The 13,727-nt window shown below is 31.7% G+C and overlaps 1 protein-coding gene and 1 non-coding gene across 2 annotated transcripts; both read left to right on the top strand.

Annotated features, from left to right (window-relative positions):
* The first annotated feature begins 745 nt into the window (after positions 1 to 745).
* Positions 746 to 3,744, top strand: LOC137838672 (cation/H(+) antiporter 3). The gene is made up of 3 exons (XM_068647905.1): positions 746 to 967; positions 1,337 to 2,362; positions 2,617 to 3,744. The coding sequence occupies exons 1-3, from the start codon at positions 746 to 748 to the stop codon at positions 3,742 to 3,744; spliced, it is 2,376 nt and encodes a 791-aa protein (XP_068504006.1).
* A 2,591-nt stretch (positions 3,745 to 6,335) lies between these two features.
* TRNAR-ACG (transfer RNA arginine (anticodon ACG)) lies at positions 6,336 to 6,408 on the top strand. The gene has a single exon. It is a non-coding gene; the product is annotated as a tRNA-Arg (tRNA).
* Positions 6,409 to 13,727: the final 7,319 nt, after the last annotated feature.

The following is a 13,727-nucleotide window of genomic DNA, read 5'->3' as shown; positions in this document are numbered from 1 at the left end:
ATCTTAACAAATTAAGTGGTAGTGATTAAGGTATATACCTACAATTTCTCCAATAAAATTGTCAACATATTAAGTGGCACTCTAATATCCTTTGTAAAAAGATTACGCTAATTAAGAATGTTAACATGGTTTGATTTCGTTAATTTTATTTTAAAACTTTTCTCTAGAAAATACAATCTCAATTATACGAAAAATATTTTAAAGACTGTTTCATTAAATTAATTAAAATTTATTTATATTTTGAAAAAGTAGAGATAAAATTAATTGATTTGACTTGGAATTTATGTGACAGTATCGTACACCCTGTTATTGTTTTTTTATTAAAAACAGTTGTTTAGTTTACCTCATCTTATCTAAATTTAGAAGATTTGTTTTATTAACGATAATAATTTGACAGTAACAATTACAATGTACAAACAGCAGAATACACATATCAATTTTGTATTATTAGAATGGAAACTGGAAACTGCAAGGACTAATAACCTGTTAGTTTTCAATGATCATACAAAAGGACTTCTACCATTGGCTTCAAATTTATATCTTTGGCCTTTGAAAATTCAGGAAATAAAAACTTAACAAATATCTATTGTGAACTTCTTAATTTCTGCCAATTGAGCCTCCATTGTTGTGCTAGTTTCTCTTCATTGTTTTTCTCTTGAGTTCTATTCTTTCTGAATTCGTATGCTTGCAGGGGGGAAAACCAGAAGAAGATAAGCGTTCCATAGAGCACAGTTATATATAGAGCATGACAACAGAATTGAAAGATAAAGAGTTTTATGCTACATCATGCACGTACTTGCCCCCTCTGGTGAATTCAGAGACACCATGGTGCACCATAGATGGCATGCTTCCAAAAAATGCTTTACCAATGCTGCAGATGCAGATATGTGTTATCTTTCTTGCAACCTTTCTCTTACACGCCATTCTGGGTCGTCTAGGAATGCCCAGATTCACTTCCATGAGCATTGTAAGTCCTTTTCCCTTCAACAGATATATTAATCTTGCCAAGGCTTGTCAATTTCAAACTACTTCTGCATGAGTACGAACCAATGATAAGATTAAGATAATACTAACATGCACTTTCTTGGAGGTATTTATTGTTATTTGGTTTAAATACGTTTTTATGGCAAGAATATCATGGTGTTTTATTTTACTTATTCATTTTTAGTTCATGATTTTTTATACTGTTTATTTAATGCATCTTTAAGAGTTTTAGTTGATCGTGTCTACAAAATCACAGGCATTGTGCTGGTGTAAGAATTGCTCTATGACATAGCATGCTTCATTGTTACTGTTTGAATATTAACTAACATATGGTGGTGGATGTTTTGAGCAGGTTGGCCTAATATTTGCAACCAGCTTCACTGAAGAATGGGCTCAGAAGTGTAGAGAGTTGTTCTTTTTTGACTCTCAGGCAAATCTGGGGTTGCTCTCAGTTTTTGGCTACATGCTTTTCCTGTTCTACACAGGGGTGAAAACAGACATGAGTGTGATCCACAGGACCAAAAGTAGTGCCGCCAACATAGGGTCTATTGCCATAATGGCTCCCTTTATATGCAGCTTGGCTGTTGTGCATTTTTACTCCACAAAATACCTAGACTATGATCAGGCAGAAAAAATTAGAGTTATCTCTGGAGTGTTCTCTGTGACCCCTTTCCCTAATATTTGCATAGTTTTAAGTGATCTCAAGATTCTGAATTCGGAGCTAGGAAGATTAGGCCAGTCCGCAGCTTTGGTTACTGAGCTGTTCAATGTGATCTTGACAACAGTCCTTACTATCTCCAAAATTGTGTCTGTAGATCCATCAAGAGCCTGGGTTTGTCTCATAATTGCAGCTTCGTTTGTGCTATTGGTTGTGTTCATCTATCGCCCTGCCATGTTTTGGATCATAAAACAGACCCCAGAGGGTTCTCCTGTTAGTGATCACTATGTGTATTTCATACTCACAATGGCTTTGTTGGCATCCTATGTCACACATCGCATTGGATTTTTGGCTCTCTTTGGCCCTTTTGTATTGGGCATGGCTACCCCAGAAGGGCCTCCATTAGGCACTGCCATTATTAAAAAAATTGACATTTTTGTTAACTGGATGTTCATGCCTCTTTTTGTGACCACATGTGTAATGAGGGTGGACCTCAGAGACTTCATGAATTGGAGAAACGGAACGGGTGGAGGAATTGACCAGTTCATGGTGCAAGCCCTGATTATTATTGTAGTAACTAGCTTTGTCAAATTTGTTGCGTGCATTATACTTCCTTTGTACAACAACATGCCCTTGAATGATGCAGTGTCTCTCTCCTTGATTATGAATTGCAAGGGCGTTGTCGAATTGGCTGGATTCTCTATAGTCAGAGATCTCATGGTGAGCACTCCATTTCATATCTTCTTAATTACTCCACCTCTCTAGTTACATCCTCATTGTAAACAAGTTTGACAGCAAAAACAAATGAATCATGATTCTAGGATATAAAACAAATAAATCTTCAATAACTTTTTTGCAAACATTGCATTCTCATCATTATATCAAATTACTTTCAATATCTTGTTTTTTACCCTATGAGATAATCATATGAAAATTTTCTTTGCTTGTGTGTGTTCGTTATGTTTGTAATGCAGGGCATGCCAGCCAACGTGTTGGCATTGGTGATAGTGTGCATAATTCTGAATGCCACAGTGATGCCAATGCTTCTGGCATATCTCTACGACCCCATGAAGAAATATGCAGGAAACTACACCAAGCGAAACATCTTCGACCTCAAAAGCAACACTGAGCTTCGAGTCCTCACATGCATTCACAGACCCGACAACATTCCCCCTACCATCAACCTTCTCGAAGCCACCTTCCCTACCAAAGACAACCCTCTCTGCGTCTACGTCCTCCAGCTCATAGAACTCATCGGAAGAGCTGCCCCTCTCTTCATCTCTCACCAACTCCATTCCAAGAAAGAACACGACTCAAACGCCTCCATGGCAGATAAACTCATCGATGCCTTCGAAAACTTCGAGCAAGAGTTCAAGGATGCACTGGTGGTGAACACCTTCACATCAATCTCTCCAACTGAGATGATGTACGATGATATTTGCACTTTGGCGTTGAACAAGTTCACCTCACTCATTGTTCTTCCTTTTCATAAAAAGTGGTCTTCTGATGGGAACTGCATTGAGACAGAAGATGAGTCCTTGAGAGAGTTGAACTTTCGTGTCATGCTGAGAGCTCCATGTTCAGTTGGGATATTGATTGAGAGAATGCAAATGACTCATATTTTCTCCCCCGAGACGCCTTACACTGTTTGCATGCTTTTCATTGGAGGGAAAGATGATAGAGAAGCCCTTTTCTTTGCCAAGAGGATGACCAAGAATCCACATGTTAGACTCACTGTGGTTAGGTTTTTGGCTGCTAACAATGACTCGGAGAAAAGGGATTTCCAGGAATTGCTTGACTCTGAGATTCTGAATGATATAAAGGTGAACAAGAAGGTGGGTGAGGCTTATGTGAATTACATAGAGAAGAGTGTGAAAGACGGACCTGACACGGCTTTGGTGATTCGGAATTTGGTGACTGAGTATGATTTGATCATTGTTGGAAGACAAGCTGGGATTGAAACTCCTCAAACTTCTGGGTTGTTGCAGTGGAGTGAGTATCCAGAACTTGGGGTGCTTGGTGATTTGTTGGCTTCAACTGATGCTGCTGGCAAGGCTTCTGTGTTTGTGATGCAGCAACAAAGAACAGCCAGGGATGCTTAAAGAGAAATTTTGGTTTTGGTTTGGTGTGGATGGAATTTTTTGTTGCTGAAAAAGATTAATCTTTGAAGCTTGGTAGAGTGAAGTGCATGCATGATTATTTTTTTTCAAGTGTAATTTTTTCATACAGTTGAACTGCATAGAAGATCAAATTTCTGATCTTATATTCAAAAGATGAAGTTAGTTGTCAACTATGTCATTCCATTTTGTAAATGAAAAGCTGTGTTCTGAAATTGAACTTTTTTGGTTTTTATTAATTTTTAATTAATTATATAAACTTTTGTATACATAATGGATCCTTTCAAACCAGCTGTTGAATTAAAGAAATTCAATATCAAGAAATTATTTTAAGTGAAATAAGTTAAATAAAATTACATATTGTTGGGATGATGTGGATAGTATATATTTGTTTGTGTGAGGCCTATTAAGTGACAAAAGTGTTTGTAGGAGAAGGTGTAAATTAATAATCTTAACCATATAATTATATATAAATAATTAAGATTAAATAACAAATTTAAGTGAGGGCATTGTATTTTATTTCAATGCTTATGATTAAATAAAGGAATACTATCACAAAATAATAATAATAATAATAATAATAATAATAATAATAATGTGACTTTTCTAAGTAGTAATGTGATTATTAAATAACTTTTATTTTTAATAACTTAACTTTAATCACTAAATCACATAATCTTTTACTTTTTCAAGGAATATATGTTATTATTTTTACGAATTTATAAGCTCGCTTGTTTTGAATCAATTAAAAATAGTTATCGTACCTTTTTATGTTAAATACATTGTGTATTGTTTATAAAAAAAATTAACTAAAAGGGTCAAAGAGGTAATAAAATAAGATTTTTATGTCATTTTCTAATTAAATAAAAAGAAAATTTTAAAAATTAAATCAGATGTAATTCAATTTTAAACCGTTTTTAATTAAAATAGCACAGGTTTAATATTATATTTGAATAAATTCAAATCCAAAGCAAACTGAAATCAAATTTTACGATAAGATAAAATAAATAACTTTTTAACAAAAGCAAAAAACAAATAGCCTATTATGTTAGTAGTGACACTATGAATTGCATGAAAGTCTCACGAATCACATTTCTTCTTCCACCTCCATATATATTGTGCCACACTTCCATAATTATAAAAAAAAATTCATTTTATCCTTTTGATTTTTTTACAATCCAAAAATCACTTTTAATTTTAAAATTATATAATTTAAACATTATTTACTTTTTAAAAAACAATTTTATCTTTTGAAGGAAAATCATTTTTCAAATTGTATAATTCAAAAATCAAAAATAAATTTCAAATTATGTAATTTAATAGTTTTTTTGTAAAAATAACTTTTAGATTGTGTGATAAAGAAATCAAAAATAAAATTTAATATTTATAAAGTACATAAAATAGAAAATAGGGAGGTGGAATAGAATTTACATATATATGAGGTGGAGGAGGAAAATAAAAAATAGGGAGGTGGAGGAAGAAATGTCTTGATAAATATGGCAGATTGGGTCACGCTTTTAAGAAGAGGCAATTTCTTCCTACAGCATATAATTTAATATGCACCTAATATAAAATTCAAAATTCAGCATTACCATCATGTTTGTTTATAGATGTAGAAATCCGGAAGTGGTTGTTATATACTCTGGATTTAGATATCCAGAAGGTCATTTTCGTGTTTCATTTAAGTTTCAGGATGACCATATCCGAAAGTGAGTTATGAGTTCCAGATTTTCAGATTTCCATGTCTAGAATAGTGTATTGTAAATGGTGTTGAAGATCAAGATCAAGAACTCATTTATGTTTACTTATGGATCTTGGCATCCGAAAAGTCATTTATGTTATTCAAGTAAGCTTCCAGATGGTCAAATCCAGAAGTGACATATTAGTTCCGGACTTGTATATCCCTAACTTTGTGATTTAACTTATTGATATAAATATCCGGAAGACAAAATCTTTTAAATTATTAAAGACAAAACGAATATTTCACACCAATGTGTTGGGTGGTGGGTGCAAATTTGAATTGATATGGTGCACGAGATTCAGCACTAATAAGAATATAAATTTAACAAATGTTAGAACACAGGATTCTGTATAATTTCTCTATGTTTTTATATTTTAAAATAAAATATTTGCTTATTACTGTGATTATATTTTTTTTATAAACTCAGTTCGTCTAATATTAATAAAAAAAGTATGTATTTAAAAATATAAACTAAGTTATTAATATATTTTATGTTATCTAATTAAATTTGTCAATTTAGATTACTTTAGTGAAATTAGAATTTTATTTTATTTTTCATTTTTTGACATGCATAAGTATAATGGATCATGATTTTCTACCAATCATAGTCCGTTTTTGACATGTTTATGATAGTTGGCTAAAAATGGATGGAATTGGCATCTTTTGCTACCTTTAATATAGGAAAATAAATATTTTTTGTAGTGGTTACAAGAAGTTCATTTTATCAGCATTTATTTTTTTTATATTGTTTTTATTATTTGTTGCCATTGCAAAAAATATCCTGGATGAGTTAAGCTATATTTTATTTTATTAATATGTAATAACCCATCACAAGGACTTCATGGCCCAATGGATAAGGCGCTGGTCTACGGAACCAGAGATTCTGGGTTCGATCCCCAGTGAAGTCGTTTTTTAATAATAATATATTTTCACAAGAACTTATAAAACTTAAAAAAGAACTTATATAATAAGAAAATTTACACTTAATAAATAGATATTTCATTAAATTTAATTTAAATTTTAAATTGAAGATATAATTCCCTTTTAAAATAGATATTTTAGCATTATTGCAATCACAATTAATCCTATATATGAGTTTAGTTTATAAAAAATAGGTTATGTACTCACATTACTGAATAATTTTCTATTTTTCATTCAACTATAAATCATGTATAATATGGTTATTAAGTCTTGGAATAATAATTATCTTGTTATAGTAACACTTTACTCATACATCACAAATAAAAGACAAAAAATAAAAAATAAACAAAGACAACTAAGTGTTCTAGACAGTGTGAATTTATAATGCATGTGAGAGAGCAGGTATGGCCCAATCATTTAAAACTAAAAAGATGAATACCAATTATTGGTCCATGCTTTTGAAAGTCACATGGCACAAGAGTTCCCCTTAGGATAAGTGTGCCTCAAAAGCTCACTATATTCATTAATGGTGTTCAAAATATTTATTGCTTCACCATATTATCATTGGTTTCTATTTTCTTTTATTCCATGAGGGTGATATATGTAAGGTTTGTCAATACTTAAATTTTGTTAGGAAAATTGATTAACTATTTTTTTTTGAAAGGTCTCTTCCAATTATATATTTTCATTTATAAAACTAAAACCAAAATCTTACTAAAAATTATAGTTTAGTATTTGGACTAATAAATTTGTTGATAGAGTTTTCTTAACCAAAATTAATAGAAATAAAGGAGTGACATGTGCTTTGTTTGGATGAAAGGATAGTTTGTAACACCCCATAATTTACATATAACTATTACAATACCGATTCTACATATTTTTATACAAGCTTACAGTTTTTCAAAACATTCCTAATACGTGATTAGGACATATAGAAATACAAATATTTACAATATAAGTTTCAAAATCAACGCCTTAAAACTCTTCTGATCCTCAGACACCTGTAAGATCATCTGCTTGTGTACGTAGTACAATCATCGCAGTTCAAACACAACAAGAAAAGCAAGGGTAAGCTAGTGAAAATAGAATTTTATAATATACGCAATTAAATCAAAAGAGAAAACCAAGTTACATGATCAATTTCTCAAATTATACAATCTTCTTCAAATCCCAACATTAAAACAATCACATAGATCTCACATGGATCTACACATCCAAGATATTCAACAAACAACGTCTTCCGGAAGACCCGTATTAAGTAAGTCCTACCAGAGACTAACACCTTATCCAAAGATTACCAGCGAATCCAACAGAAAGGATCAGGGTAAGTTCAATACAACCCAAGCCGTGCATCTCATATGTCACGATGTGCATGAACTTCCCCATCAGCTTCTCACCACCTGATATCTTAGTCTATGTGACTTAGATCATCAGTGAAGCTCGGAGATCTCTGTTACCACATAGGCATCAATACTTAATACACAGCAAACATCAGTCCATACATTATCCCAAATGTATGAATTCAATTCCATACCATTCCGTCATACAATATCATTCCAAACACGATCCACAACATTAAAAAACGTAATTAAAATAAAGAAAACAACACTTAAATATTAAACCATCAAAATATAATATTTTTACAAATTTAAATAATATATAAACAAACAACCCAATATATATAACACACAACATCCCTGTAAGAAAAATTGAATATTGGGACCACGTCCCTTCCGCATTCAGATCTTCTATCCTAGGGTGTTATTAAAAATTAAATTTAGCTTCCCTTACCTCAATTGCTTGCTTTCCAAGCAACTTTTAGAATTTTATTCCCCACCGTTTGGATAAGCTTCAAGATTTACGGGCCTAATGCAAATTATCCAAATAGAACAAAATTTCAGTATATAATAGAATAAGTTGAGAGGATTAAACTTCTCATTTGACCCCACCAAGATTGATGATTAAATCCTAAGGAAAAACAGAGAACAAAGGATATTTAGAGTAAAAATGAACTTACTTTGTTTGAAAATTTGATCGGGTAGAAATGTTCCTTAACTCCTCTGCTACAGCGTGGTATGATCAGATTCTAAAATAGATGAGGTATGAAGTGAGAAATTAAGAGAGAAGGGAGAGGAGAGAAGTTGGTAGAGAGAGAAAGTGATTTGGAAGAATGAAGAAGAAAGTGATAGTGTGGGCACGCTCTTTCTGCTCTTTTTTTTTTAAAGTGTCGTTACATAGTTTGAGGGAGTGAAAAAGAAAGAAAAAAGAGTGAAAAGTGATGGTTGGAATTAAGGGAAAGAAGGTAGAAAGTGAAATGAAAGTTCGTGAGTGATTTGATAAATATAATAAATTTAAAATAATTATAAAAAATTTAGAAATATAAATTAAAATAAAAATAAATTAAAAATTAAAAATCAATAAATAATTATAAAAATACATATTAATAATTAATTTTAAATTACTTTTTTATTTATTATTTTAATTATTCATTTTATTATAATATAAAAATATATATTAAGCATTATACATATATTTACATTAAAACATAACTTTTATTTATAATTAATTAAAAAAAACACTTTCTTCCAAATCTCTTTAAAACAACAAAGAAAGTTTGAAGGAATAAAAATACATTATTTTTCGTGATTTTAAATCATTTTATGTTTCCATTGTGGTTTTCTTCACCTGAAAACAAACAGGTCAAATAATGATGAGAAGTGGGAGAGATAATGATGTATGCATGTTTGGCATAAAGAAACGGTAGATAATGGGAATTGAAAAAAAATATTACAATTTTTTCTTTTCTAGAATTTCAATATTGAGTAAGACCTATGCAAAGTATTTCTAGAATGGAGGAGAATGTGGGAGATTTCCAAGAATGTTAGAAGGTTAGAAATGGAGTTGAATGTAATAAGAATTAAGAAGACAACTTTGAATAATAATATTCTTATACCAGACACTAAATATATGAGACATAAAATAATTTTATTTTATAAGAAATTAAGAAGACATCGTTTGACCTATGTAACTAACTCAAAACCTAAAATGTAGATGAATATTGAAGATGGAAAAAAAAATGAGGGGAGTATCTCTAGGACATGTGAAAAGGGAGGGACATAATAATCAATGTTGAACTAAAGTTACAATTATCAAACTATTGGGAGTGATAGTTAAATGAACTTATCATATAATAAGAGAATGATTATTGTTGAGTAAAAGGAAGGATGTGAAGTTCGAACACATAGGAAATGATATGATGTTAAGAGATCGGGTGAATAAGGTTTAGGTAGAAGAGATTTTTTGTTCATTCAATGGAAAACTATCATATTTGTTTTAGTTAGTCAAAATATCAAGCCCAAAATCCATCTTACACTGTAAGAAAATCATAAAATAAAAACTAATTTTTAGAGACCAAAATAATTAGTTGCAATAGTAACTAAATTAGAGACAATTTTAGAAACTAAAAAAAAAATTGGTTTCTAAATTAGTTTCTATTATTGTTAAATAGTTTCTAAATTGGTATGTAATTAGCAACCAAAGTTTTTGCTACCAAATTTAGAAACTAAATAATTGGTAGTTAAAACATTGGTTGTTAATTAGATATCAATTTAGAAATTATTTAACAATAATAAGAACTAATTTAGAAACCAATTTTTTTTTTAGTTTCTACAATGTTCTCTAATTTAGTTACTATTACAACTAATTATTTTGGTCTCTAAAAATTGGTTTCTATTTCATGGTTTTCTTGTAGTGTCAGAGAATAAACTTGCATTCACATGAACTAGATTACCTTTTAGTCCTTAGAGCAAAAGCTATTTGAAAAGCTTATGAGTGTGTTTGGCACCTATATATCCCTAAATAAGGATACTAAATACTTTAAGTGTATTGATGTAGCAATGATGCTTGTGAAAGTTTTTGCATTGATTCTATATCTTACCACTCTCGTTAAAGAATTGAAAGAGATATTTATAGCGTAAGAATGGAAAAAGAAGTAACATGGTAGTCTTGTTATTATTGTAAATAGAAGTATGAGTAGCCCTTACTGGAGGAAAGTGAGAATGGTAGTGAAAATGAGGTTGGAAGTAGAAGAATCAGTTAGAAGGAAGAAGTCATTGTCAATTATCAAAAGTATATTATCCTACATTTGACAAGGATCACATCTATAAGACGTCTACTTAGGTTTTTATCACACCAAATGAGGAAGATAATAGGTATGAGAAGAATGAAGAGTGAGAAGTATGCAAATACAATTTTTTATAGGTAAATATTTTTTAGAGGTTGAAGGCATATGGAGGGAAGTGGAAATAAACGTATTCGTTATTAATGGAAATGCTTCACATGACTTGAAGAAGAATGAAAGAATGTGGGAAAAAGTAAAAATGAGAAAGTACATCTCAAACACTAGAGATTGGTACACAACAATTGATTTCAGTCGGATAAGATGACAACATGAGAGATAAGATATAAGTAGAAAGGAGACAATAATAAAAGAATAAGAGGTTTAATGAGTTCACTAATGGAGCTCATGGATATTTCTTTAGTGGATAGAAAAATCTCATTTTATAAGCCGGATGAAAAAAATAGAAGCATAATTTACAAAATCACAGTGATAAAAGAATAGTTGAAGATATGAAATAAAAGCATAAAAAAGTGTTGGAAAAAACCTTCTCAATCATTACCTTTTTAGGTCCTTAATTGTTGGTTGGAACACAAAAGGTTTAAACCATTTCAAGGGAGCTTGATCAAAGCTAGAGGTGTATGGCTGAAGAGCATACGTATTCAAAGAAAAATTGAAGATGTTAAAAAACATGTTTAGAGAATGGAATAAATGTGGATTTTGGAAATGTTGCCCAAAGAGATATGGAAGTGGATGATAGTTTAAACAAGTTGGATAAAAAGAGTTGGACAAATAGACTTACTAATGAGGAATGTAAAAAGAAAAATGAAATGTAAGAACAATTGTGGACTTTAACTATGTATAAGTTATTTTTAAACAAAAGTCCGGAGGGATAACATTTCTAGGTACTTCCATTCAATGGTGAAGTGGAAAAGACATAAGAATAAGTTCATCAGACTAAAGGTACAGTATAAATGGGTGGACGATCCAACTACATTGAGAAGGGAAGTCATACAGTTCTTTATGAATTATGAACAAATTTGTTGAGCTCCTACATAATAGAACTCTATAGAATGGAGTTAAGTTTGTCATAATCCTTAATGGAGATAATGATTTATTGATTAATTTGTTTGAAGAAATAAAAGTTAAAAAGGTGATTTAGGATGGTGGGAGTGATAAAAGTCAATAAAAAATATAGTTAGTTTATTTATTTGGAATTATGTTTAACCGTGAATAAAAAGTTAAACTTGTAAATCATATGTATCGTTCATCCTTTCAACCTCTCAGCTCAAAGTTATATTTGAATATATAACTCGCCTGGCCAAGCATGTCTCAACATCTCTGCTAGGATGGACCTACAAACGACAATCATGTCTCACGGATTACCTGTGCATACACTTAAGATAGAATAATCAAATAAAATACCAATATGGGCCAGTGAGAACACCCATACTGATACAAACCACAACAATCATCAGATGACTAAGGACACATCAAGCACTTCACAAAAAGATCAGTCATTTCAGTATACAAAGCCAAATCCTACCAAACCTCGAGAGAGCATCAATAGAAGAAGAACCAGCTATAAACCAGAATATCAGAAGTTTTTCCTTCTTTTCTTTCCACCAAAGAAAAGTTATGTAAATAATTTGGACTCACTTTAGGGGTCCAAATAGTAGAATAGGCCAGAGTAGGTTCATTTAGCATAATAAGGGGTGTATTTATCATTTTAGCTTGTGCCTAGTCCATTATGGTTAGAATGTAGCCCTAGCTTCTAGAAGCTATGCGTAAGGGATGGTTTTGACCATGATCAACACCCTAAGCAGCCCCTCTCTGTTAGAATGGATGGCTTTAAACTAGAGGGAGGGGGGGTGAATTGTTTAAAGAGGATTTTCGTAAACTTTTAAAACAAGAATGAATTTATCTCAGGAAACTATTGATAAGAAATTCAGTTTACCAAAAACAGCAAACAAAATCAGCACAACCAGAAAAACAATCGGTTGTTTATACTAGCAAACAACAAATAAAACTGAATTTAAAGAGTTAGAGATAGAGAGATTGTACACAGATGTTTATACTGGTTCACTCCAAACCCAGAGCTACATCCAGTTTTCTCAGAACCCTGAGGAAATCCATTAAGCAATCACAACTTGATCACTTACACAACAACCAAGAGAATGACCTTAAACACCTCAAGAAACACACTCTCCTTGGCCAACACACCAACACCAAGATTGCTAATCTTGATCCCCTCAAGAACACACAGCCAATCTTAGCAAACACAGAAACGAAACTTGTTTTTCAGAGTACAAGGATTACACTTGTTAATCAATCACAAACTCTTAGCAATCTCAGCTCTTTGAAAAACTAAAAAACTCTTAGTAAAAACTTGTCAAAGATTGATTCTCAAATCTGTTATTCTGAATTTATTCAAAGATGTAGTTTGTTATCAAATCTTAACAAACTCTTAAATTGCATTAAAAGATTGGTCAAAGCATTTAATGACTGGAGCGTAAGCAGTTAAATCATTTAAAGCTCAGTCAAAGATAAAACAGTTTTTCTGTTATGGTCCCAAAATAAACAATCGGTTGTTTCCTCGAATCAATCGGTTGTTTCCTCGAATCAATCGGTTGTTTTGGTTCTTAACAGTTCAACCATTTGAAAAACAGTTTTCAATCTTTTTCTCAAAACACCTAAGTATAAACAATCGGTTGTTTCAACAAAACAATCGGTTGTTTTAACTTAGTTTGAAAACATTTTACTTTCACAAAGATTGAGATGCTTATGCTTTAGATTTAATCAAAGGGTGGATTACAAAACTCAAACTACCCCAGAACTATACTAAACCAGCTCAGCAACACCAAGCACAGTCAAGACTTCAACATCCTTCAAAGGGTTTGGATTCTTCAAAGCTTGAACACCACTTGGTTCAACACTCTCCCCTTCCTTTTCTACCCCTCACTCATCTTACCCTCCAAGTCACTCCTTCCTATATAAAGGGTGCCTTCCTCCATGTATTTACACATTGAAATTTTAAGTAAAGAAACTCTGCAGGACTAATTTTGTCAGACTTGTGAGCTCATGTTGGATCTTATCTTAGGTGGGTAATATCCCAAGTGACAGCTCTAGGTCTTATCTTGGGTGGGTAATATCTCAAGTGGCGGCTCTTGCATCACTCATCTTGGAGAC

Source organism: Phaseolus vulgaris, chromosome 4 (genome assembly GCF_051622355.1).
Source record: "Phaseolus vulgaris cultivar YP4 chromosome 4, ASM5162235v1, whole genome shotgun sequence".
Classification (NCBI taxonomy): domain Eukaryota; kingdom Viridiplantae; phylum Streptophyta; class Magnoliopsida; order Fabales; family Fabaceae; genus Phaseolus; species Phaseolus vulgaris.
Note: the sequence above shows the minus strand (reverse complement) of the source record. Positions and strands in the feature narration are given on the sequence as shown.